The sequence below is a fragment of the Nycticebus coucang genome, chromosome 7 (genome assembly GCF_027406575.1).
Source record: "Nycticebus coucang isolate mNycCou1 chromosome 7, mNycCou1.pri, whole genome shotgun sequence".
NCBI lineage: Eukaryota > Metazoa > Chordata > Mammalia > Primates > Lorisidae > Nycticebus > Nycticebus coucang.
Window position 1 is genome coordinate 37,863,910 of NC_069786.1, and position 25,706 is coordinate 37,889,615.

Consider the following 25,706-nt stretch of genomic DNA (forward strand, 5'->3'; position numbering starts at 1 on the left):
TGGGTGTTTTCCTGGTTTGGGGATCAGGGTGATGTTTGCTTCATAGAATGTGTTGGGGAGTCTTCCTTCATTTTCTACATTTTGGAACAGGTTGAGTAATATAAGTACTAGTTCCTCTTTAAAGGTTTGGTAAAATTCTGATGTGAAGCCATCTGCTCCCAGGCTTTTCTTTTTAGGGACATTTCATATGGTTGATGCTATTTCCGAAGTTGATATGGGCCTATTCAACATTTCCACTTGATTCTGGCTAAGTCATGGAAGGTGACGTGCTTCCAAGTATTGGTCAATTTCCTTCAGATTTTCATATTTCAGAGAATAAAGTTTGTTGTAATATTCATTAAGGATTTTTTGAATTTATGAGGAGTCCATTGTTATTTTGTCTTTGTTGTTTCTGATTAATGAAATTAGAGATTTTACTCATTTTTTTCTGAATAGGTTAGCCAGACGTTTATCTATTTTATTGACCTTTTCAAAAAAACAACTTTTTGATTTATTGCTCTGTTGTACAATCCTTTTGTTTTCAATTTCATTTAATTCTGCTCTAATTTTGGTTATTTCTTTTCTTCTACTGGGTTTGGGGTTGGAATATTCTTCCTTTTCCAGTTGCTTGAGATGTCCCATTAAGTTAACTTCCTCTCTTTCCGTTCTCTTGAGGAAGGCTTGCAGTGTTATAAATTTCCCTCTTAGGACTGCCTTTGCGATATCCCAGAGGTTCTGATAATTTGTGGCTTCATGTCGTTTTGTTCCAGAAATTGGGCAATTTCCTTCTTATTCTCATCTCTAACCCAGCTATCATTCAACATAGGTTTATTTAACTTCCATGTTTTTGTATGAGTATGCAGAGTCCTGTTGTTACTGAGTTCAAATTTTATTCCATGGTGGTCCGAGAAGATGCAAGGAATAATTTCTATTCCTTTAAATTTACTGAGGTTAGACTTGTGACCTAAGATGTGATCGATTTTGGAGTAAGTTCCGTGAGCTGATGAGAAGTATGTATATTCAGTTTTGTCAGGATGAAATGTTCTATAGATGTCTGCTAAATCCAAATGTTGGATGGTTAGGTTTAAATCTAAAATTTCTTTGCTCAGCTTCTTATTGGAGGATCCGTCCAACGCTGACAAAGGAGTGTTGAAATCTCCGACTATCATGGAGCTGGAGGAAATCAAGTTGCTCATGTCCATTAGAATTTCTCTTATAAATTGAGGCGCATTCTGGTTGGGTTCATAAATATTCAGAATTGAAATCTCATCATATTGAGTATTACCCTTAACAAATATGAAGTGACCATTTTTATCCTTCCTTACTTTTGTTGGTTTAATGCCTGTTGTGTCTGCAAATAGAATGCAACATTTGCCTTTTTCTGATTACCATTTGCCTGAAATATGGATGACCATCCTTTCACCCTGAGTCTATATTTATCTTTTAAGGTGAGATGCGACTCTTGTATGCAGCAAATATCTGGCCTGAGTTTTTGTATCCAATCAGCTAACCTGTGCCTCTTTAGTGGACAGTTTAAGCCGTTCACATTAATGGAGAATATTGCTAAGTCTTGTAAAATTTGGGGTATCGAGTTTTTCGAAAGTCCAGTGGACATTTTTAATCCTTTTGCCAGTGTGGAAGTTGGAGTTTTATCCAAAGTTTCTGAGTGAGTTTACTTTTGTGGTAGAGGATTGGGCTGGTCATTACAGAGGATAGCTCTGAGAATATCCTGAAGACCTGGTTTGGTTATGGCAAATTTCTTCAACATATGAATGTCATTGAATTATTTAATTTCTCCAACATAAATGAAACTCAGTTTAGCTGTATACAGGATCTGGGGTTAAAAGTTATTTTGCTTTAGGGATTAAAAATTGATGACCACCCTCTTCTGTCTTGAAAAGTTTCAGCAGAGAGATGTGCTATCATTCTAATATTCTTCCCTTCGTGTGTAATAGATTTCTCACGTCTGGTTGCTTTCAGAATTTTTTCCTTCCTATTAAGTTTTTTATTAAATTTAGTGAAGTTAATTATGATATGCCTGGGGTATGTCTTACTGGAATTGAGTCATACTGGGATTCTGAAACTGTCTGCTATCTGAATTTCAGAATCTCTTTGCATGTCTGGAAAATTCTTTTTCATAATTTCATGGAGAAGGACCTTTGTGACTTGTGAGGCCACTTCATCACTTTCAGGGATTCCAATGAGGTAGATATTAGCTGTCTTCGAATTATCCCAGAGCTCTCTGAGAGAATGATCCCTTTTTGTTCTCCATTTCCCTTCCTCTGTGAGTTTGGAAGACAAAATCTTTGTCTTCTATGTCAGAGATCCTTTCTTCTGCTTACTCCACTCTGTTACTGAGAGATTCTACTGTATTTTTCAGATCTTTGAGGACTGCAAATTTTTACTTCTGTGCATCAAAATCTTGGTGGTTTTGTCTTTAAATTCATTAAATTCTTGAGACAACTTTTGAATTTCTCCTCGAATTTCTAATTCTGACTTTTGAATTGCTCTTTGAATTTCTAATTCCAAAATTTTCTCCATTCTATTAATCTTGTTTGCAATCCAAATTCTGAATTCAATTTCTGACAACTTGGCCAGCTGTTTATGAATGGGATCTTCAGTTACATCTGCCATATCTTTCCTTGGGGGGGTGGGTTGATCTATTCTGGTTATTTGTGTTACCAGAGTTTTTCTGCTGATTGCACCCCATGATTATTTCACACCGTTTAACCTTTCCCCTGGAGCTTTGTCGAGGACCTGTACAGTGCTATGGCCTAATAAACTGGGGACCTGTTTGGTGTGGTGGGGCTAAGTGGTTCTGTCTTGTTTTCAGTTGGTCTCTGTCCGACTCTAGTGAAACAGTTGCTCTGGGTTGAAATCTCAGCTGTGGAGAAATACCAGCAATTAAGTCACCCCACCCCCCACAGGCAACAATTGGAAAAGGAAAATCAAACCTTCCTACAACCACACACCAAGGGCACCACTTTAATTGTCCTCCGGCGATTGGCTCAGTTCAAAAGGTCCAAATCAATTGTCTCAGTCAGCACCTGTCTCAGGTGGGAGAGTTTAAAAGGTCTCTGGCAACTTGATCACAGGGGTCTGTTGACAACTCAAATATGACTTGCTCCGGTGCTCCGTAAAGTCAGGAGGACCCACCCAGCAAATAGATTAGTCTGGAAAGGTTGATGCCTCCTTCCCCACCTTGCACCTCTGTCACACCCAGTAACTGATAGCCCCGCAGGGCTTTGACCCAGTTGCCTCCAGTGAGCAGATATTCCAGGGGTTTGCTCCTGCCTGAATCACAAGAAAATCTATATCTGCTCAGGCAGGCCGCTGCTCTTTGTCTCTATCCAGCAGGGTAGGTTAGGCCTGACAACCTCAGGAGTTTGATGGAGGCATGGGGGTGTTCACTCAGTTACCGCCCCACCCCGATTGATGTTACTGACAGAACAGAACAACTTTGTGGGAATTTGTTTCTGTCCCTGCTAATTTCCCCTGCAGAAGAGAAGCTGTTTTGAGTTCCCAGAACCTGTGCCTCAGGCCCTATCTTTACTCCTGCAGGTTTGTATTCGCAGCACGGTTAGCTGTCAGCTCTAGCCTCCTGCTTGTTGTTGTTTAATGTGAAAATTGGAGTTAGGGAAAATAGCCAACCTGAGGATTTAGCAAAACACCAAACTCATTGAGGCCAAATGAGCAAATAGACAGATAAAAAGGCTATCAGACACACAAGCCCACAGATGCACAAACAATCAGAAACACATACAGATATACAGGTGACAACAAAAAAAACAACTACAATAAAAATAATGATAATCGCAAGATAATTGAAAGAAAAAAGATAAAAAAGAAGAAACAAAATGAACAAACAAAAAAACCTCTAAAAATCTGAAACCAGAAGAAGGGAAGAAGAGGAAGAGAGAATGGAAAAAGGAGAAAAAAAATTGTTCATAAAAAAGTTGAAAAAGAAGAAAGAAAAAATTAAAAATATAAACAATAAAATTAAGAATATATATATTAAAAAATGATAATAATAATAAAAATTGACAATAGCTCCTCCAAGAAAGTGAAGAGGAAAAGAAAAAAAAAGGCACCAACCACAAAAATATTATTCTTGTATATATGTAACAATATATATCTGTATGTATGACACAGGGATCAACTTTCATATATTTATATGAAATATATTTATAATGCAATATACTTTCTGGACACCAGGTGGTGCTGTGAGTGATTCCCAGACTTGTACCTGGTTCACAGTTTACACTGTTACCATGGTAACCACCCTACCTGGCCGATTGCCATTTTGGAGTTTCTGTAAAGGTTTATTACCTAAGTATTGTCCAACCTCAATTGCTCTGTCCAGACAGCACTCCTATCCGACCTCACAACTCGGTGCAGGAGTCCACACTTCACAAATCTTTCCACTCTGCTCCCACGTTCTCCTGTAAACTGGCAACTACAATCAGCTGTTGGGGAGGGTGCTGGCAGCCACAGGCTTTAGCTGCTGCCTGCTCCCATGGCTGCAGCACACGGAGACCTTTTCCTCAGTTTTTGTGGCTCAGAGTCTCACTTTTGAATCTGGACTTTTGAGTCTAGCCACCCGCCAGTTCACCGCACAGCCTGAACTGCCAGCCCACACCAATATTCCCCCCCAGAAATGGTCCAGTCTATTTAATCACTCCTGTTGTTCTGGGGGAAGGTGTCCGCCATTTCGGACAAATCAAAATGTCTGTTTCCCAGGCAGGATCCCTTCCTTTCGATTTTCCATTGGGTTACCTAGCCCCTTGTGGCTCTGAGCGGGACCCCTTTCGGGTCGTTAAACTCGGCTCAGGAATAAATTTTCGTCAATTGGGTTTTGCCAGGAATTACAAACTGCTGTCCTCCATGAGGGAGGGGCCCGCCAGCCAGCACAGCCAAGCAGGGAAAATCTCTACAACAGAGTCCTTGGTTTTAAATTACACATCATATACAGCAATCCGCCAATTCACTGCACGTCTCCAGCTGTCTGTCCACACTAACAATCCACGTGGGGAAAAGGTCCAGACTGCCCTTACTCTCACCAGATGACCTGGGAGAGGTGGGCTACACTTCCATCCCATCCACCATCATGCCCCAGAGCTCTAGGCTACTTTCTTCAAAAGCCTCAGTCTGTGTCTGAGAGATAGAAGGAGAGCACACACAAGAGAGAGATAAAGATTATGTATAGAGAATTAAGTGTATACATGTATATATACTTATATATTTGGCTATAGAGAGAGATAAGAAGATACACACATACATATAATTAAGGAGCTACACCTATATTCCTAACTGACTCACACACACACACACACACACACACACACACACACACACATATATATCTCCTTAAATAATATAAAGAATTCTGTTTAACTTTCTCATAATCTTTATTATCATTAGTCATGCAGGACTCATACCTTTATAATTTTTCCCTTTATCTTCCATTTATCTTTCTCAGAATAAACATGACTTAGAATAATTTTAATGTATCCTTGGATGTGTAAAATAGATTTAATTATTTTTAATTTAGTAAATGAATTTTTTTTTTTTGTCAAATAAGAATAAATACATGAGTTTGCTCTTATGTCTGTGAATAGGTAAAAAGAGAAAGAATACTCCAAGGAATATGTTTATCCTCTAAAGACCTGTTGTGGATTATAAACTTCAACTGACATTTAATGATAATTATCAATCATTTTTCTTCTTCACAAAACATCAGGTGAAGGATTTGTTTTAAAAGAACATAGTGTTTTATCTATAAATGTTTAAAATCTTGAAAACCAGGAATTAAGAGCTTTCATTTTTCTAGAAAAAAATTCAGAATTTATTTTATTCATTCAACAGATGCATACTGAACACTTATTTACTCAACACTGTTCTAGCACTAGGAATAGAGGCTCTGAAAAAATAAAAGAAAATAATTTTTACAAGACAAAAATCCTGCCCTGGTGGAGCTAACATCCTAATAGGAGAGAAAAAGAAATGTTAAATGAATTGAAAAATACATTAGCCAGAAATTTTGTTTAGCAACTTAAAAACAAAAATAAAAACAAAACAAACAAAGAAAAAGGAGGGATAATAGAGAGCAGCTAAGTGGGGAAGGCTTGCAATTTTAAAGAGAGAGAGGATCTATGAGAGGTATGTTTGGGGACAAAGCTGAAGGAAGTGAAGAAAGTTACTATGTGGATATCAAAGGAAAGAAAGCTCTAGGTCAGAGGATGCAACATGTGCAAAGGCCCTGAGGTAGAATAGGCTCAAGAAAGAGCAAAAAGGCCAATCAGTTTGGAATAGAATTAAAGACTGATAGTAAGTATAACCAGTCATCTCCATCAGAAGGTGTGAAAGCTTTGGAAAGACACTCATTTTGAGGATCCTTCTTTAACTCTGCTAGTCAGTGTTAAAGCTTGAAAGTAGTGAATATGATCCTCCTATGACCCGAAGTAACAAAGCAAAGGTCTCCTGATTATTTGCCTACTCCCTCATGCCCCACTACACTCCCAGTTCAGGTCTTCAGATTGTCCCCAGGACTGAAATTCCATGCACAATTCATGAAGTATTAAGGCTCTTTTTAAAAAACAAAATATGTACAAGATATTTTTGCTGGGAATATTGAAGTATGCATTTGTGTGCCCTAAGACTACATATTGTAGGATGGAGTTCTGATACAATTCTGATATCAAATATCATTATTTATTGCTGCCATATTTATCAAAGCAGACCTCCTGCATTTCTGTTTGGGTAGACACAGGAATTAAATCTTAAAGTGTGAAATAAAAGATTTCCATGTTTGTTATTTTTAAAATCATCAATGTTAGCAGAAGTGGTAATAGTAATCTACACTGTGCATTCACCTGGAGGGGTTTATACCAAGACATTTATTGCCATCAAAGATACAAATAATAAACCTTATGTAGTGGGGAGTTGGGTGAGCCATGTGTTAAAAGTGTGAGAAGATCTTGTGACTCACAAAGCAATTCCCAGGGCTATTCGTTTGCAATGTGGATATAACTCTTTACTGAAAGATAGTATTATCATAAACTTAATTTAATTTTTATATAAAGCTATTTCAAGTTTCTTAAAGTAATCATACCCTCTTTCTTTCTGAACACATACGTATTTTGATGTTTAATTGTTAGCTCCCACAGCCCAAGGACCGATTTCTATTTAACTCACTTTTATATAGCGTCTAGTGAAAGCTGTAAGTTACGGGAAAGATGGTGAGGATGCTGAAAAGGAAGAAGAGGATGAAGACTGATGTACTTGTGTACATACAAAGCATTGTGATTTTATACATCAAAGTAGTATTTAATCCTTACAATACTGCAACCACTATCTTTTTATCTTTATTATGAAGATGCGGAGATCAAGATCTAGGGAAATTGTCACAAACTTTCTAAGTGGTAGGCCTAGGATTCACATCAGATCTCTTAACATACAAGCTTGTTGCTTAGACACTGTTTAATTATTAAACGTTTTTTATTGGCCACTGACTCTATGTTAGGCTTGCTGAGGGTGTAGAGATCACCATTAAACTCCATCCTCACCTCTCCTTCAGCCTCGACTTTGGAATACATTATTCCAACAGCAGTTTGTTTCATGTGGCCATGAAACTGGAAAAAGAAATATTTTTACCAAATCATCATGTGGCCCAGAAAAAGTCTCAGTTGCCCATTCCCTCATAAAGTGAAGGCTCACTCATCATTCACAACTCTGTGCCTCAGCCCCCTGCTCTCCTTAGTTATTGCATAAGCTAGCACCTGTTTCTCAGGAGAGTTTTCAGACTAAGGTCCCCAGGTGGCTTTTTATTTTTGCTGTCATGCCATGGAGTGCAACCAGCAATCTTGCTTTCTGGTGACCAATTTAAGGAAATACTTCCTGGTAGATACTTCCTAACTGAACTGCTTGACAGAAATGGGGAGGTTGTCAGATCCTGCTAGAATATTTCTCTTTTACTCTTGGTTCTGCTTTAACAGTTTGAAGGATTAAAGGATAACGATGACAGTAGTTCTTATTATTACCCATGTCTTACCGTGCCTTTCTCACCATTCACAGTGTCCCTGTTGGAATAAATGCTGATGACTACATCTGTTGTGTTATTTAAAGTAGATCTTTAAGTCAAAATGAGGATGTGTGCACGTCGCCTCATTTTGAGTTTGCTTAATGTTTCCAACCACATTTTAGAAATAAGTCCCAAATGCTTTTTTGCTAAGTGCATTTTCCTTTCAATTTTAAACCTATGTGTATTTTGAAGGTCATTTAATCTGTTCATTTCCAATTCCCCTGGCCTTAAATCATCACTGTGTTATTTTATGTAAGAGGTACTTAATGTCTCAAGAAGCTTTTGAAGGCCTTTAAAACCCAAAGACATTTTTTTTCTGAGACCAGAAGTTCCATTCTAAGCCCGTTTCATAGTCCAAAAGTTTGAATTTCAGAGGGGTTGCAACTTGGTGAAATGCGTTTTCCCATCCATAGCTCAATCCTCCATGTTCCCCCCTAGCTTAGGCTGCAACACAGGGAAAGTATATCCCGCAAGGACTCTTGTCAATGACATCTGCATCTGGAGGGTTGTACTGGCATTCAGCAATATAATCCTCTTCCCCAGGGAAAAGGAAGGCTCAAAACCCCAAGTAGTAATAATCCATTACAGATTTCAGGTTACCAAAAGTTAGAGGAAAGGATAATAACAAAACACTTAGCATTGCTACATGTCAAAAGGAAGGCTACTGAAATTTCTCCCCTTGGGGCATGTATTTTTCATATTAGTATGCGTAACTATGCATACAAATTTAAATATATTTCCATATAATATTCAAAACTCCCCTATTCTAAATATGTAAAATAAAACAGAATTAATCGGTGGGAATTACTGCATTTTTATTTAAATCTAAAATTCCTGGTTACTGGAAGAACCTACAGTAACTGAAATGGCTCCTCTGGAACGTTCTTCTGGATTTAGGAACAGTTTTTCTGATAAAATCAAATGTAAGTTTATTAAGGCATAAAGATGTGCTGTAAAACACCCAGAAATGGTGGCTAAGAAGTTCAGATGGAACCTTTACTCTGCTTCTTACTATGTGGCCTTGAGCAAATGACTTCAACAATTTGAGTGTCTTTCTCCTCATTTCAAAAGCTAGGAACACCCACTCTATGTTCTCTCAAGTTCCTCCAGATTCAGTGTTTCATGTTCCTGAGACTCCAATATGAGTTATACCCCCAAATGGGATTATCTGGTGGTCGAAAACAGAAAAAAGCTTGGCATTTTTATTACGATTCACTCATTTAGGAAAAGAAATACAATATTTGGGATAGCGGTTGGGATTTTGGCTGTAAGTAAACCTCGCATTACAATTTCTTAATAAAAGGAAGAGTTAATCTGAACAGGAAGCTGGAAAGCAGGGAGCAGCTCCATTTGTCACACACATGGTTACCACCGTCACCATTCAGGACCGTTTTGAGGGATTTCAAAACGGACAGCAAATGAAAGAGCCTATATCCAGGACACATCAAGTGTCAGAATTATGTAGATCTTTCTGGGTCTTTTCCTAGTTTTTTCTCTTTCTTTAGAAATGTGTGTTATGAATTATGATTATTGCAATAGAGCCAAGTATTCACTGGGTTCCAACTCGATCTTTGTTTAGTGAGCATAAGCTCCCTGCCAGCTGCAAACTGCAGCTGTCTGTCAGCATTTGTGAGGACAAACCACCCCACTATCCCTGATCACTTAGCCGTAGACTACATACTGTGTCCTCAGCTCTGCGCGGTGCACCCTTTGCAATTTCATCACACTTCCTGGGGGCAGGGGGTGGATCAGTGCTTTGCATGCATATTTCAGAGCAAATAGCTTGAAGCTTATGTCAAAGTGATGCTTTTAATAGAGGGTTCTGTCCCAGCAAAACTATTTTGTGAGAGACTAACTGACTCTGCCCTGACATTTCCTGAACTCTGATGTCCTGAAAAAGGCAAGGGAGGCTACCACTCTGACAACCAACTGTTCCTCAGCACAGAGGAAGCCCTGCGGAGAGTGCCAAGAGTATGGGCTGAAGGCCAGGGGCCTGTCTCAGAGCTGAAGAATGTGGGGGGTGAGAGGCCACAGCTAAGGGGTGAAGCCAGAGGAAGAGCATGGCCCAGGGTGCTGAGTGCAGTCATTTTCCTGGGCCAGAGCTTAGAGCAAGAAGCAGGCCTCAAAGGAATTCTTATTTTGGGAGAAATCTCTATCTAGAATGGTCGAATGAACTCACAGCTCTGCAGCTTCTGCAGGTGTTTTGAAGCATGATAATGTTTCTCTTGACTAGCATTTGCAAGCCATCTAAGCAATTGCTTTTCTTTGTATTTCTAGGCAAGTTTAGAAGGGAAAAGAAGCTGGCAGCACCATACTAGACTTAATTCAAGCATTTGTAGAGTTAACTAAAGTGTCCCTCTTCATCATCAGAAATGACTCATGTGAGCTAGGAGGAGAGGATCGTTTTCAAGGAGTGTTAATTTTAGGAATACTATGAGAATTTCCCTAGGAATTTGGAAATGCCCTTCTTTCCCCAGGCATTTGCATATAGTGAACTCTGAGCTTCTTAAAGGGTGAAAACCAAGGCTAAAGTTTCCTAGAATTCTGGATACTCCTGATACACTGCAAAAAGCAGGGGTATGATCAGTTAGTACTTGTGGAAAGAGATTTTTTGGATTTTGTTTAATAATAATATTTTCAAATAAAAAGAATAAATCTGGACTTTTTTCTACTCATGGGGGTATTGTGAGAACTGCTCTTTGTTTTGTAAGAATATTGTTACAGTATGAAATGTGCCTCTTGGGAAGAAAGGCACAATGCAAATTCAAATTAATAATAAAACGGTGCAATATGTACCATATGCCCAAAGTTGGCCCAAGTAACTCAATGGGGCAAACTGAGGTTTGCTAACAGACACATTCCTCTGTGTGTGCGTGTGTGTGTGCACACTCATGTGAGTAGAGCTGTGTATTTTTATGGGCAGAAGAGCCCTGACCCAACATAAACACTTTCTTTCCCACAACTTGAACATATACACAATACTTAAAATAGTTTCTTTCGGGGATAGAAACCATGAGAAGCAGAGGGTCATTAAACAACAGTAAAGCTCTGTTAGTCCATTATTTTTCCTTATTTAGGAGGATTGTAAAGTAAAACAAAGATTGTACAAGGAATCAATATTTTCAAAAGAAATTGCAACTTACATACAAGAGTATTTGGATTGCTAAGTACCTTCACTTCTGTCTGCATTGCCCTTTGCTGCCTCGTTCGTTGTGAAACCTTTTTGCTGGATGTGTTACATGCAATGAGCTTGGATGTTATAATAAACAAGAGGAAGGCTGCAATAATGTATTTCAGTTAGGAAGAAGCACTTGAAAGAAATTGTTTTTGCTATACACATAATGCAAGCCAATCAATAGTGGTTTAGTCTGACAAGCCCTGTCAATATCCATTGTCACAGTTCAGGAAGTCGTTAATGGATAGTTCTTCAAAAGCCAATGATTTCAGCACATGCTCAAAGTCTTAAAATTCACTCTACCTGGCAGAAATTAATCACAGGTAACTCTTGAGATTGTATACAAGTATTTTTTTTTTAGTCTCAAGCCAGATAATATGTGTGCACAATAGCTAAGACCACAATTTAGTAATACCAGATACATAAGGAATGCTTAGTAAGTGTTGAAAAAATGACAATCCCCTGAGTGGAGAGTGAGGAAGCTACTGTTCATAATACCTTCTCTGTTTACTTAGTGTTAATACAGCAGTGACAATAATACAAGACACCTATCATAATGTAAGATTAATAATTGTTACCATGTATTGCATATGTATTTTACACTGAACATTGTGCTGGGTTTGACATACATCAGGGGATTCAATAATCCTTGCCATGGATAATATTAGCCCCATTTAAAAGATAAGGAAACAGAGGCACAAAAAGCTTACATAGCTTGAATAAGATACCATGTTAGGTGACAGAGCTGAAATTCAAAATCAAAGCCTATGATATTCTACAGAGATAGAGAATGGTAAGAAATAAAGGAATGCCCTTTTTATTGTAAGGAATGGCATTAGCACTTAGAAGGAAGCCATATAAATGATTCTTACCTGCTTTCCCTGTAACTGCTGACCCTGAACTTTTACACTTAATTCCTCGGAAGCAACCAGAATAACACAAATCACTGAGCTCTGAGGTTTTGCCTAGAGAAGAACGAGATTTTCTGGTTTGGTTGGGAGAAAAGCTAAGGAGTTTAGAGAAATCGATCTGTTCACTTATACTGTGGTGAGCCAAGTGTGCATCTGTAAAAGATTGTGTGATGGCAAAAGGGCAATCAAAAGAAGTCCAGCTAAGTTGCTAGCCATTTTGGCCTAAAAGGAAGCCCCAGTCCCTACCTACAACTCTAACAGCAGTCTGAAGAATGATGAGCCCTGAGCCTAGTATGCAACCTTTCACTGGAGTTCAATTCACATTTATGTGGTTACAGCTCCATACTACCCACATGCCTCCTTCAACCATTGTCACTGGCAACCCAGGCAGTTTTCAGCTATCAGCTCCACTGTTGTCCCATGGAGCTGACAACTTACTTTCCCTGTCAGGTCTACAATGACGCATACCACTAACTGTTTCAGTAAGTAGTTCATGTAAAGCAGAGGCAGACGGGCCATCAAAACAGAAATCAGACCCTGATTTATGTCTCCTGTTTATTTGTTTCATGACTTGACCTGTTTAACCCTCAGATTGCTAATCCACCAAATTGGGCAATTATGAAACTGATCACACTGAAAGGCTGTGAAGAAATAAGATACACCATGCTTATAAGTTTCTTGTCGCATAGCAAGCACTCCCCAAATATTAGTTATTATTAATAATAAATGTAACATTAGGATAATCAGATTGTCTACCCCAGGGGAAACTAAAATTTTTAGAAGTAAATGATATACAGGGTGCCCCAACAGTCACCCCTGAAGTCACCAAATATAAGGACAATGGGAAATTGTAGCTAAATGTATCTTTATATACAAAATATTCATAACAAAATTTTACTAAGAGGTGGCCAAGAAAATTTTGTAAAATTTTTAATATTTTGTAAATAAAGGTACAGTTAGGTGCAATTTCCCATTTTCCCTCTGTAAAACAACATTAGGGGTGACTTTGGGACACCGTTTATATTACATATACTTATATGTAATATATATATTTAACTTTTCTTACAATCTAAATAAATTTCCGCTTCCTCTTAACTATTCATTATTTCGTTTTAAGACAGTTTTCAAGCTGCCTGTGCCTTTTACATATATTTTTCTGTTTTATCTTTCAAATTTTATATTTGAAAAATTAAGGATACATTATAGCATATTCTTTTCTAAGGATACATTGTAGGATACATAGGGCCAGGAGTTGGGAGATTTAAAGAAAAAGCTTTAAAGTTCTCATATGCCCCTCCCCTCCATGCCTGCTGAGAATTCATCTTGGCACACATTTTCACAAGTGTACAAATACACACGATATATACTAGTAGTTCTCACTACACACGTGTATATGTGGAGAATGGATTTAATTACCACCTATTTGAAACACTGCTAAGCGCGCTCACTAGAATCCGAGTCAATATACCAGCACTGAAATATCCATTATTCTTAAATATGAATTTTATTTTATTCTCCAATTTTCCTTACTTTTTACAGAAATCTAACTGTTAATTTCCTAGAATTCTGCCATTCTATTACCTCTGTGTGGTACAATTGGCATACCTATAGCTCTATTGTTTCCTTTTGAGGTTTTTCTCTGTTTGTGGACTAATATTTACATTTATCTATAAGGCTCTTCTCATTTGATTTGGCTGTCACCTGTTTTCTATCAATAGAAGAAAACTCATTCCTGTATTTAACATACAATCTTTCCTCGTGGAAAGCACTTTGTCTGGATTGATGTCCCATGTTATTTTTTCCTTCATTCTTTCTTTCTTTTTTTTTTTTTTAGTAATTCAGCTTTCAAAATTAGCTACTGCCATAGTTCAGTAACCACTTACTTTTTTAGCAAATTCATCAAAGTTCTGAACAGCACTCCAGTTGACAAAGTTTTACTGACACTGTATCAAGCCATAAGAAGCCAAGTTAAAAAATATAGTCAATAGAAGAATGTCTTAATGATCTGAATCTTTACATTTTATCCTGTATCTGATTTTGTTTCAGGAAAAATGTCATCGTGTAGCTCTACACGTAGACAGATTTTTGCTATTTAGGTATATTTTCTTTCTCTCTCTCTCTATTTTTTTTTTTTTTGGTTTATCCAAAAGTGTAGTATTTTTATAACTTGTAATGAAGAGCTTTTTAAACTCTGGCATATAACAGGAAAACCAGATAAATCTACAATGAAAGGAAAATTACATGTTGTAATGATACACTCAATATTTTCAGTTCAGTGTCAAAGTCATCAGTATCATTATCATCATCATCATCAAAAGTACTCATTGTGAAACTCAAAGCTATGCTAAATGCTGTGACAAAAAGTGTTTAAACAAAACACCTTGTCTTACACTATAGAAATATATTACCAACACAGACACACTGAAGATTTATTATCAGCAAAATAAAAAAATTAAGCCTATCCTTGAAAAGACTAAAAAATTTATGTCATAGACAGATGAATGTATTAGAGGTAGGGTACATGGGTACATATATTCCTGGGAAAGTAGTCATAGAATTTTCACATGGTTGAATGATAGTAGATTGCCAGCTCTATATTGACACTGAAAATGTAAAAATGTAGCTAGATTTGACTATTTAAACTAGATAATTTAGTCTAAAAGTAGTCATTTTCCTCGTATGAATTCTCACTTCTCTTTAAATGGTAGAAAGAATGAATATGAATCATTGAATAGATAATGTGTGAATATCCTTCTGTTCTTTTGTCTATTTTATATTTCTACAATATCAAAGTGGGAATTAAGTGGCTAAAACCAAGAGCTGCTGTTTAAAATGGCCGCCTTCCCTCTTTCGATTATTGCCAGATTTAATCATGATTGTGTTTTGAGTAAGTCTCTTAAAGTTTCAATAATTTAGTTTATCAGGCTGCAAATTAGGGTTTGAAATTATGACTTCTGTTTACATTGAGTATATGGGGGGTTATATATTAAATGACCCATAGTACATTAATCCCAAATTCACCCTTTAGGCCCACTCTGACACAGGGAGTTACATGCAAAGTTCTGGGAGTCTAAATCCACATGCTGGAGAAGGCAAAGCAGTGTTTAGTACAGCCCTGTGGATTAGCACGAGTGTGTATGCCCCGGCAAGGAATCAGCCAAGAGGCTGAAAAGAAACATAATAAACTTATTTCTATTTTCAGTCAACTTTGATAAGGTACTCTTATTTAAGTAATTTGGAAAGTGGTAAAACAGGATAATTCTAAATACAAGAAAATATGAGTGGAGACAATTCAGTACTTTGTTATGTAATCCCTGTGATGGTGTGAGAAGTGTTTTGGAATCTCTGGGGATTAGGAGCCTGACATAACCTTATTGTGTTACTTCTTTCCATATCTCCCTCTCTGGTCATCACAGTGCGGTGCCGTAAGATGATTGTATTAAGCAACTGCCGCCAGCTTTGACCTGACGTCCTCCTGGAATTGAATTGAAGTGTTGGGAGCTCTTAGCTGCTAACAAAACTCTCTCTCTACACCTGATGTTGATCCCTATGTCAAACCTCACCAATAAAGTGAGAACAAGTAGCCTAGAAAGCTGTTTACAATAGCTTTTCTGAAGGATAATGACTCTGCTGCCATTTAGCAACATTTCTGAAACATTAGCTCTCCCAGCATTTTCAAATTAGAAAAAGAAATAATAATAACAACATGAAATTGTAACATGGGAATACCGGGAGAACAGCAGTTTGGCAGGAAAAGGGGATATTTCAAAATAAGTTCCCCAGCAAGAGAAGTTCTGGCAGATGCACAATTCTGGATCACATTATCCAAATTGTTGGATTCTGGAAGATTTGGGGGTTTTCTTTTGTGGTTCCCATCCCTTCAATGTAACGGTAGTAGATGTTCATGATCCAAAATGCACTGCTGCTTCTTCCTGTTACTGAAGTGGGAAAATAGACGTGCCTAGGTCAATCATTACCTTAAATGTTTCTACCCCTAGAAGTGATTTTTAACACCAGAATAGCTGCATTGGGTGTAAAGCTTGGGTTGGAGTAATGCCAATTCTCATCCATAATGCTATTAACTGATCATCTGAGAAAGCCCATTATCCTAACATCCTAGAAAGCCCAGGATTCTAACTCTTCTCTGGTTAGAGCAGTTTTTAACTTCAAGTCTTTAAATGGTTAAGAATGGTACTTAAAGCTAATGCCTTTGACCAGTGTGTGTTGAGACTTAAATTGCATAATGTTGTTCAAAATTCCTATTCACGTATTCTATTTCTGTGGGCTTCAAAGAAAAGAGCACCCAAGCGAAAAAAGAGAAGAAAACATAAAGGAAATATAGGTAAATTCTATTATGCCTGGAAAACTAGTACAATTCAGGTTAACTGTGGAGGTGAAGATACGTAGAATTAAAAGTGATTCTTCTAGTCTCCCATATAATTCAGATTAAACATTTTAGAGTTTAAACCATATCTCTTTGGGCTTTTTTTAATTTTGAAATAAAAAGTTAAAGTGGGAATGAGGAAAAAAAGCTGCTCATTGGCTTATCATAAATTTTTTAACTTCAGGAAGCTTAATCCTCAAAAAGAAGTTGAATCTCTGAGGAAAAAGGAAAGGCTGAATTCTATTTTTCATAAATGATGGATTATTGTACCACACTGTGCATTTTCCAGTAAAGTGTCCTTTTATTTGTACTGTGTGATTACAAGTTTCTAAAAGTATGTGTGGGGTCACTTGGGTGCTGTGGGAAAATGGAAGGAACACTGTTCTGTTAAAATCAGTAGTGAAATCAGAAGCAAACTATGTCCTGATTATCATAGGCATGAGTTTGAATTTGCTTTCCTTAATTGGTTATGTTGTATTTACTTAAAATGAACAATTTGGCAAGTTTTTCTCCCTTGACAACAGAAAAGCATAAACTGTTTTATAAGTTTGGCTGTTAAAATCAGATTTGTAAACCACAATATTCAACGACTTTTACTGCTGTTTACAGAGACCCAATTTTGGACCTTGGTTTATAACCATGCACTTTTTACATTTTTATTTTGTATTCATAGTGCTTTCAAGATATTTGGTTAATAACAAGTGTGCTATATATTATAGACATCTATTGACTTCAAATTCTGCATAATTCTTCTTGGAACAAAAAGAATGGAGTGAATGATGGCATCGGCCTTGTAATTTGACTTGTCATCTGAGGACAATTATTTATAGTATCAGGAAATGGAAGTTGATGCTCTGGTCTGTCTCTAGGAAAGTCATCAGTAGAAGCAACTTTGGAGAGTTTGACTGTGTTATAAAGTGTATAATCATATCCAAAACTCGGCTAATTTCTCAGTACATTTGAAAAGGAAACAAGATAAAGCATTTAAAAAGATATTTCCATTTTTTTGGGAAAACTAATGCACCTTACACACATTTCTCACATGTGGAGCCAGATGGTGGTATTGAGAACAATATAATATACATGTATATATCTCTAATTAAGAATACTATCACTAGAATACCTGGGGGTGGGGGGTTCAAAAAGATACAATTCACAACATAATTATTTTTGTAATCTAGCATTTATACTCTGTGCATGTATGTTTTAATGTGCAAAGTACTTTCTAATCACATCATTTTAACTAGTTCCAAAATGGCAAAAAATATACATTGTTTGGCCCTGCATTTCTTGGTATTTTGTCATGGGAAATGGCACTATTTTGGTGAGAGACCAGAAATAGAAAATATTACCTTTGGTAACCTGTGAAAGCTTAGATTGTAAGGTATTTTATCCACAACATTGAAATCCGGCAATGCTATGTATGCGATAAGTTGTCAATTTTTATTCGTTTGTTTGTTTGCTTGTTTTTAATCAGCTAAATGGCGCTGTACAGAAATATAGTGTGAGCCTTATGCATAGTATAAAATCTTTTAGTAGCCACATTTGGAAAGTAAAAATAATCAAGTTTAATAATATTTTAATTTTAATAAGATAGTTCGTTTAACCCCAAATATCCAAAACATCTCAGCATATAGCTCAAGCTGTGTTGCAGGTGTTCAGTAGCCCCACGTGACTAGTGCAACCATGCTGATAGCATAGGGCTAAAGCACTGCTTCTCACTTTTTTTTTAAGTTAAGACACACAGAGAAAATGATAATACTTGTACAGCCCACTGGGGGAAATGAATAAGACTGCTCATAGCAGAAGACCACGCAACTGCCCAGCGGCCAGGCTTCCTTGGTCCTGCTTAATCACCCCGTGTGCTGAAGGCATGTATAACTCCCACACCTAAATAGCCCATTCTTCCAGGAACAATAGATGGGAAGCTCAGGTCTGTAACAGTGAGTCCCAATTGTCTCAAACAATAGACCCACTCACCCTCCTCACATGATAGTAGCTGTGCTTTTATTACCAGTTGATTTAATAAACAGGTAGTTGATATTAGCTAGCTGACTAGTTAGACAGATGATAGAGACAGAGGTAGATGATAGATCAGATATGTATGTTCACATATATATATAATGTTATGGATGGCTGGATAGATCGATAGATAGATAGATATTATAGTTTTTCCATTCAGAGTTCCTTTACATTTTCTCAGTGTGTGGATAGACCACCTCCCATCAATAAATGAGAACTTAAGTGGGTCTAATAATTTTCCCATTAGTCTAAGCTAATAATTTTGCATACACCCACTTCTCAGGAACCATTTGGCAATGTATGAAGACATTTGTTTGATTGCCAAAACTAAGGAGCGGGTGTAATTGGCATATTGTGGTTGGAGACCAGAGATAAGGTTCAATGTCCCAGACAGCCTGCAGAGGACAGGACTCTATGACAAAGAATTGTCCAGCCTAAAATGTCAACAATAAAAAAGTGGAGAAGTACTACTTCAAGGTAATAAATATAAAGTATTATGGTCCTTTTGAGTGACATTGTCTCCACTTAGTAATTTATAGCACTTGGTCCCATGTGATAATCAAAATGTTTAATTTAATTGAAAAATAAACTTCACTCTCCTATGAGGCAAGCAGGCTGTTCCTCTTTCTGTCCTCGGCAGCCTTGCACTTCACCTTAACTCCCCATCTTGCCAACTCAAATTTCCAACGCTTTTCAGTCAAACTCAGGGAGGGAGTGTTCAAAAATACTGGCCTTACTTGGCCAGTCGGGAGAAAGTTTCTCACACCGTGACCCAGGCAGACTTTTAAATGCAGACCTGTATTTGTTAAAAACAATACCTAGTAAAGTGTCTCACATTCTCACATTACATTGACAAATGGGTTAAGACTATGGAGTGTTCAGTTAACATCTACATCTTTTCTTCCAGGCAACACAAATTACTAAGTGTTAGTAAGGATAAGACATCTTGAATGCGTTCAGACCCCATGGTATACGAAAAACCAGACCTTGCTCTGTTGTTAACATTCATACTGAATTCAGAGCCTCAATCATGGAGCCTGATGATTAGTAGACGTTCAACAAATACTTGTTATGAATGAACTTAATACACACCTGACTTTGAAGGTAAATCTGACAATTGGAAGCTGAGGAGAGGGCACTAATGAAAACATGGGAAAAGTTTGAGGCAAATTTATATTTCTGAATTTCACCTGGAACTGGTGGTAATTATTTATTAGTAAAGAGAATAAGAAATATCTGCTTCAGAAAGAGAAATTGCTTTGGGTTAACATAAAAAGAAAGTTAACAGAATTATTCAAGCAAGCAAGACCTTCAAAATGCCTGCATTACCTAGATATAATATATTCTTAGACTTAATTGTAATTATCAATGTTAGCGTTTTCCCCTATAATGTAGATGAATTTGTGTACAGATACAAATAAGTGGTGTTATGCAGATTATCATGTTAAATATAAGGGCATGAAAGTGAAAATACATAGTAAACATACAGTGCTAACCACATTTTCATTGCACATTCCCGTTGCAGCGGGACTCACACTTTTCATGTGGGCAAATTTTACTTGTATACACACACTGTCTAGACAGAAGAGCCCAAGCTGTTACTGCAGGGAGTTTTTCCATAACTACTGTTTTCTATTAGTATTTGCAGAAAGTAAAAATCATAAAGAAGAAATTTACTTAAAGCTTTTTCTTGTTTTTTTGTTAATCTTCAGTGTTCAGACTGCATCATAGTGCTTCTGATACAAGTGACAGAAACCGAGTTAAAAGCAGATTAAAGAAGTTCATTACCCGGAGACCTTCCCTGAAAACTCTGCAAGAGAAAGGACTTATTAAAGGTACAGGGTGTTTTATACTTATACCGTAACTGTGATAAATGAATTCTTCTTGTGTGTCCATAGCTAATCAGCTCTAAGGAATACTAAAACATTCTATTTTTCTTAGGTTGCTTATTAAATTTTCGACTCTCTAACAGAGACAAAAATAGTTGTTCAGAAAATGAATCCTGAAAAAATAAAGATGATGTCATGGAGCCATCAAACAAAATAGCCAGTTTTGTCCTCAGAGAACCTACACTGTACACTAGGAGCAGAGAAAAGATTTCCTGTTGGAATGACCCTGTGTTTTCACATGCCTGGATAGTCTTGAGTTTTCACCTGTTGTGCCAGCATACTTACTAACCCAGCCCTTTTCAATCTTAGAAGTGTCCTGATCTGGAAAAACGGTTCTCTGATTACCCTAGTCATAGTCTCAAGTTAAAGCTAGGGAGAAATTCTAAGACAAAATAGTGTCATGAAAATGTATGGATATTGAGAGCTGTGGGACCAAAAATTTAATCTAAATTGAAATAACTAGACCCTTTTGCAAATATATGTAAAGCAGAGAATAAAGTATTCTAAACCATTCTAGCCACCAGACTAGAAAAAACAATGATCTCTGGCATTAGACTAATTAGTCAGCACTTGCACTTAATCATTTTCACCTGAACAAGTTATGATAATCTCTGAGACTCAGTTTTCTCATATATATCATTGGGAGGTCATTGACATAATAAATGAGATAATCAGAGGGGGGGAGACAAGATGGCGGACTGAAGCCAGCTTTCAACAGAGGCTCCCGTCCAGAAGAAGAGTTAAGGTACAGGAATTTAGTAAGTATCCTGGTAGACTTGAGCCACACCAAGACAGAAGGTTGAAGAACGCACATCAACACCGCTGAGGCAAGCTGTGATCACAAGGATGCAAACAAAAGGTACAAAATCCACCACCAAGTGGACGGGAGTCCCCCTCCCCCATGAGACCGGCTCAAGAGCCCCACAATTAAACAAACGGGCAGAAATTAAAGGCCCTCCCACTACACTCCATGGGAGAGACCTTCTAAAAACTGGACCTACCTCCCCTACTGGGGTGCCGTGGCATTCTTCTGCCAGGCATAAAACTGAATAAAACTTTAAAAATCCTTTGCCGGCAACCCTGAATCCCCAACACTCCCCTCCTGCCCACTGAGGTCTGGAGGCCTGTCCCCCAGGAGTTCAGATTCTTGAGTGATTTCTCAAGGGGAGTGGACAGTCCCCAAGTTGCGACTGGTCAGCATTGACTCTGAGGCACGTGAGTGAAGAGAGGGCACCGGGCTGAGGGGGAGTCACGCCTCAGCGGCACTTCCCTGCGGTGCGGTGCAGCAGCCCTCCCCGGGCAACATTACGGCCGGGCATAAAACTGAATAAAACTCTAGCTTCCCCGCTGAGCACCCCTACTCTCACTCGGGGTCTGGAGGCCTATGCCCCAGGAGTTCGGATCCTTGGGTGATTTCTCGAGGGGAGTGCACAGTGCCCGAGTTGCGTCAGGTCAGCGCTGACTCTGAGACACGTGAGCGAGGAGAGGGCACTCTGCTGAGGGGAAATCAAGCCTTGGTGGCACTTCCCTGCGGTGCGGTGCAGCAGCCCTCCCCGGGGGGGGCAACAATACGCAGGGCATAAAATTGAATGAAACTCTAGCTTCCCCTCCACTCCCACTTGGGGTCTGGGGCCCTGTCCCCCCAAGACTTCAGATTCTTGGGGGATCTCTCGAGGGGTGTGGACCCAGCATAAACTGTGGCTGCTCAGTGCTGACTCTGGGGCGTGAGACAGAGGAGAATAGGGTCGGCTGAGTGTCCACACCAGAGCAGCAGTTCCCTGGCGGCAGAGCAACAGCCGTTTTTTCTTAACGGAACGGCTCACTTCTGGATATTCTGAGGCCACACCTCCTGTCTCCCTGGGCTACCAGAGGAGGCCACCGGTGAGGGGGGATTTCCTGACACTGCTCACAAACCCGGGAAGCTTCCAGGGTGGGGCCGACCCAGAGAGGTGATCGGACGCAAACCTTCAGCAGCAAAGAGGACACAAACCTCCAACAGCAAAGACGTTTGAACTCAGAACAGCCCGTCTTCTGTAGGCGATTTCGGCAGGAACAGAGACAGAACCCCGCAAAGTTGTCTGTTCTGTTCTGTTAACAGCATCCATCAGGGACGGGGCTAAGCCTGAGTGAACACCTCCTTCCCATCACCTGCATCAAGCACTCAAAGATGTCAGGCCCCATCTCCTCCTGCTAAATAGCGGCAGTCTGTGGGGGCCTGGCAGACTTCCTTGCGATTCAGGCAGGTGCAAACCCCTGGAGTGTCTGTTCACTGCAGGCAACTGGGTTAGCCATCTGCAGAGATACCAGTGACTGGGTCCGATGGAGGGGCAAAGTGGGGAAGGAGACGTCAACCTTCCCAGACTGCTCTGTTTGCTGGGTGGCTCCTCCTGACTCCACACTGCACTGGGATGAGCCATGTCAGAGGAGGACCAGGCCCCTGTGATCCAGTTCCCAGAGACCTCTTGAACTCTCCCACCCGCGACAGGTGCCGATTGAGACAGTTGATTTGGACCTTTTGAACTGGGATAATAGACTGAGGACTTATCAGGCAGTGCCCTGGGTGTGCAGTTGTAGGAAGGTTTGATTCTCCTTTTCCAACTGGGGCCAGAGGGGGGCAGGCGGGGTGACTTAATTGCTGATTTTTCCACACAGCTGAGACTTCAAGCCAGAGTAGAAGTTGCAATAGGATCGAACAGAAACCAGCTGAAAATAAGACAGAACCACTTAGCTCCACCACACAAGACAGGGCCCCAGTTTCTCAGGCCACAACACTGTACGGGCCCTTGATAAAGCCCCAGGGGGAAAAATCAAAGGGAGTAAAATAACCATGGGGCGGAATCAGCGGAAAAACTCTGGTAACATGAATAACCAGAATAGATCAACCCCCCCAAGAAAAGATACGGCAGATGTGATTGAAGATCCCATTAATAAACAACTGGCTGAGATGTCAGAAATCGAATTCAGAATTTGGATTGCAGACAAGATTAATAAAATGGAATTAGGAATTCGAGGAGAAATTCAAAAGTTGTCTCAAGAATTTAACGAATTTAAAGACAAAACCACCAAAGACTTAGACACACTGAAGCAAGAATTTACAGCCCTCAAAGATATGAAAAATACAGTAGAATACCTCAGCAACAGAATGGAGCAAGCAGAAGAAAGGATTTCTGACATTGAAGATAAAGTCTTTGAACGCTCCCAATCTCTCAAAGAGGAAGAGAAATGGAGAGCAAAAACGGATCACTCACTCAGAGAGCTCTCAGATAATTTGAAAAAAAGCAATATACGAATTATTGGGATTTCTGAGAATGATGAAGTGGCCTCGAAGGGCACAGAGGCCCTTCTGCATGAAATTATGAAAGAAAATTTTCCAGACATGCCTAGAGAATCTGAAATTCAGATAGCAGACAGCTTCAGAACCCCAGCACGATTCAACCTCAATAAGTCATCCCCCAGACATATCATAATTAGCTTCACTAAAGTTAACATGAAAGAGAAGATTCTCAAAGCAGCCCGGCGAAAGAAAACTATTACATACAAAGGTAAGAATATTAGAATAACTGCAGATCTCTCTGCTGAAACTTTTCAAGCCAGAAGAGAGTGGTCATCAACTTTTAATCTCCTAAAGCAAAATAACTTTCAACCCAGGATCTTGTATCCAGCTAAACTGAGTTTCATCTATGATGGAGAAATTAAATACTTCAATGACATTCATATGTTGAAAAAAATTGCCATAAGTAAACCAGCTCTTCAGGATATTCTCAGACCTATCCTCCACAATGACCAACCCAATCCTATACCACAAAAGTAAACTCACTCAGAAACTTCGGATCAAACTCCAACTTCCACACAGGCGAAAGGATTAAAAATGTCCACTGGACCTTTGAAAAACTCGATACCCAAAATTCCACCAGACTTATCAATACTCTCCATCAATGTGAATGGCTTAAACTGTCCTCTAAGGAGGCATAGGTTAGCTGACTGGATACAAAAACTCAAGCCAGATATTTGTTGCATACAAGAGTCACATCTTCACTTAAGAGACAAATACAGACTCAGGGTGAAAGGATGGTCATCCATATTTCAGACAAATGGTAATCAGAAAAAACAGGTGTTGCAATTTTATTTGCAGATACAGTAGGCTTTAAACCATCAAAAGTAAGGAAGGACAAGAATGGTCACTTCATATTTGTTAAGGGTAATACTCAATATGATGAGATCTCAATTATTAATATCTATGCACCCAACCAGAATGCACCTCAATTTATAAGAGAAACTCTAACAGACGTGAGTAACTTGATTTCCTCCAGCTCCATAATCGTCGGAGATTTCAAAACTTCTTTGGCAGTGTGGGATCGATCCTCTAGGAAGAAGCTGAGCAAAGAAATCTTAGATTTAAACCTAACCATCCAATATTTAGATTTAGCAGAGATCTACAGAACATTTCATCCCAACAAAAGTGATTACACGTACTTCTCATCAGCCCACGGAACTTACTCCAAAATTGACCACATTTTAGGTCACAAGTCTAACCTCAGTAAATTTAAAGGAATAGAAATTATTCCATGCATCTTCTCGGACCATCATGGAATAAAACTTGAATTGAGTAACAACAGGAATCTGCATACTCATACAAAAACATGGAAGTTAAATAACCATATGCTGAATGATAGCTGGGTCAGAGATGAGATTAAGAAAGAAATCGCCAATTTTTTGGAACAAAACGACAATGAAGACACAAACTATCAGAACCTCTGGGACACCGCAAAGGCAGTTCTAAGAGGGAAATTTATAGCACTGCAAGCCTTCCTCAAGAGAATGGAAAGAGAGGAAGTTAACTTAATGGGACATCTCAAGCAACAGGAAAAGGAAGAACATTCCAACCCCAAACCCAGTAGAAGAAAAGAAATAACCAAAATTAGAGCAGAATTAAATGAAATTGAAAACAAAAGAATAATACAACAGATCAATATCAAAAAGCTGGTTTTTTGAAAAGGTCAATAAAATAGATAAACCTCTGGCCAACCTAATCAGAAAAAAAAGAGTACAATCTCTAATATCATCAATCAGAAACAACAAAGACGAAATAACAACAGACTCATCAGAAATCCAAAAAATCCTTAATGAATATTACAAGAAACTTTATTCTCAGAAATATGAAAATCTGAAGGAAATTGACCGATACTCGGAAGCACGCCAACTTCCAAGACTTAACCAGAATCAAGTGGAAATGTTGAACAGACCCATATCAAGTTCAGAAATAGCA

General features: G+C 38.6%; 1 protein-coding gene across 1 annotated transcript in view; it reads left to right on the forward strand.

The window, feature by feature from the left end:
* Positions 1–25,706, forward strand: part of ARHGAP15 (Rho GTPase activating protein 15) — a 624,230-nt gene that overhangs the window by 300,742 nt on the left and 297,782 nt on the right. Inside the window, exon 8 of the mRNA XM_053596459.1 lies at positions 20,264–20,386. Within this exon, the coding sequence (XP_053452434.1) occupies positions 20,264–20,386 (123 nt within the window). The remainder of the gene's footprint in view (positions 1–20,263; positions 20,387–25,706) is intronic.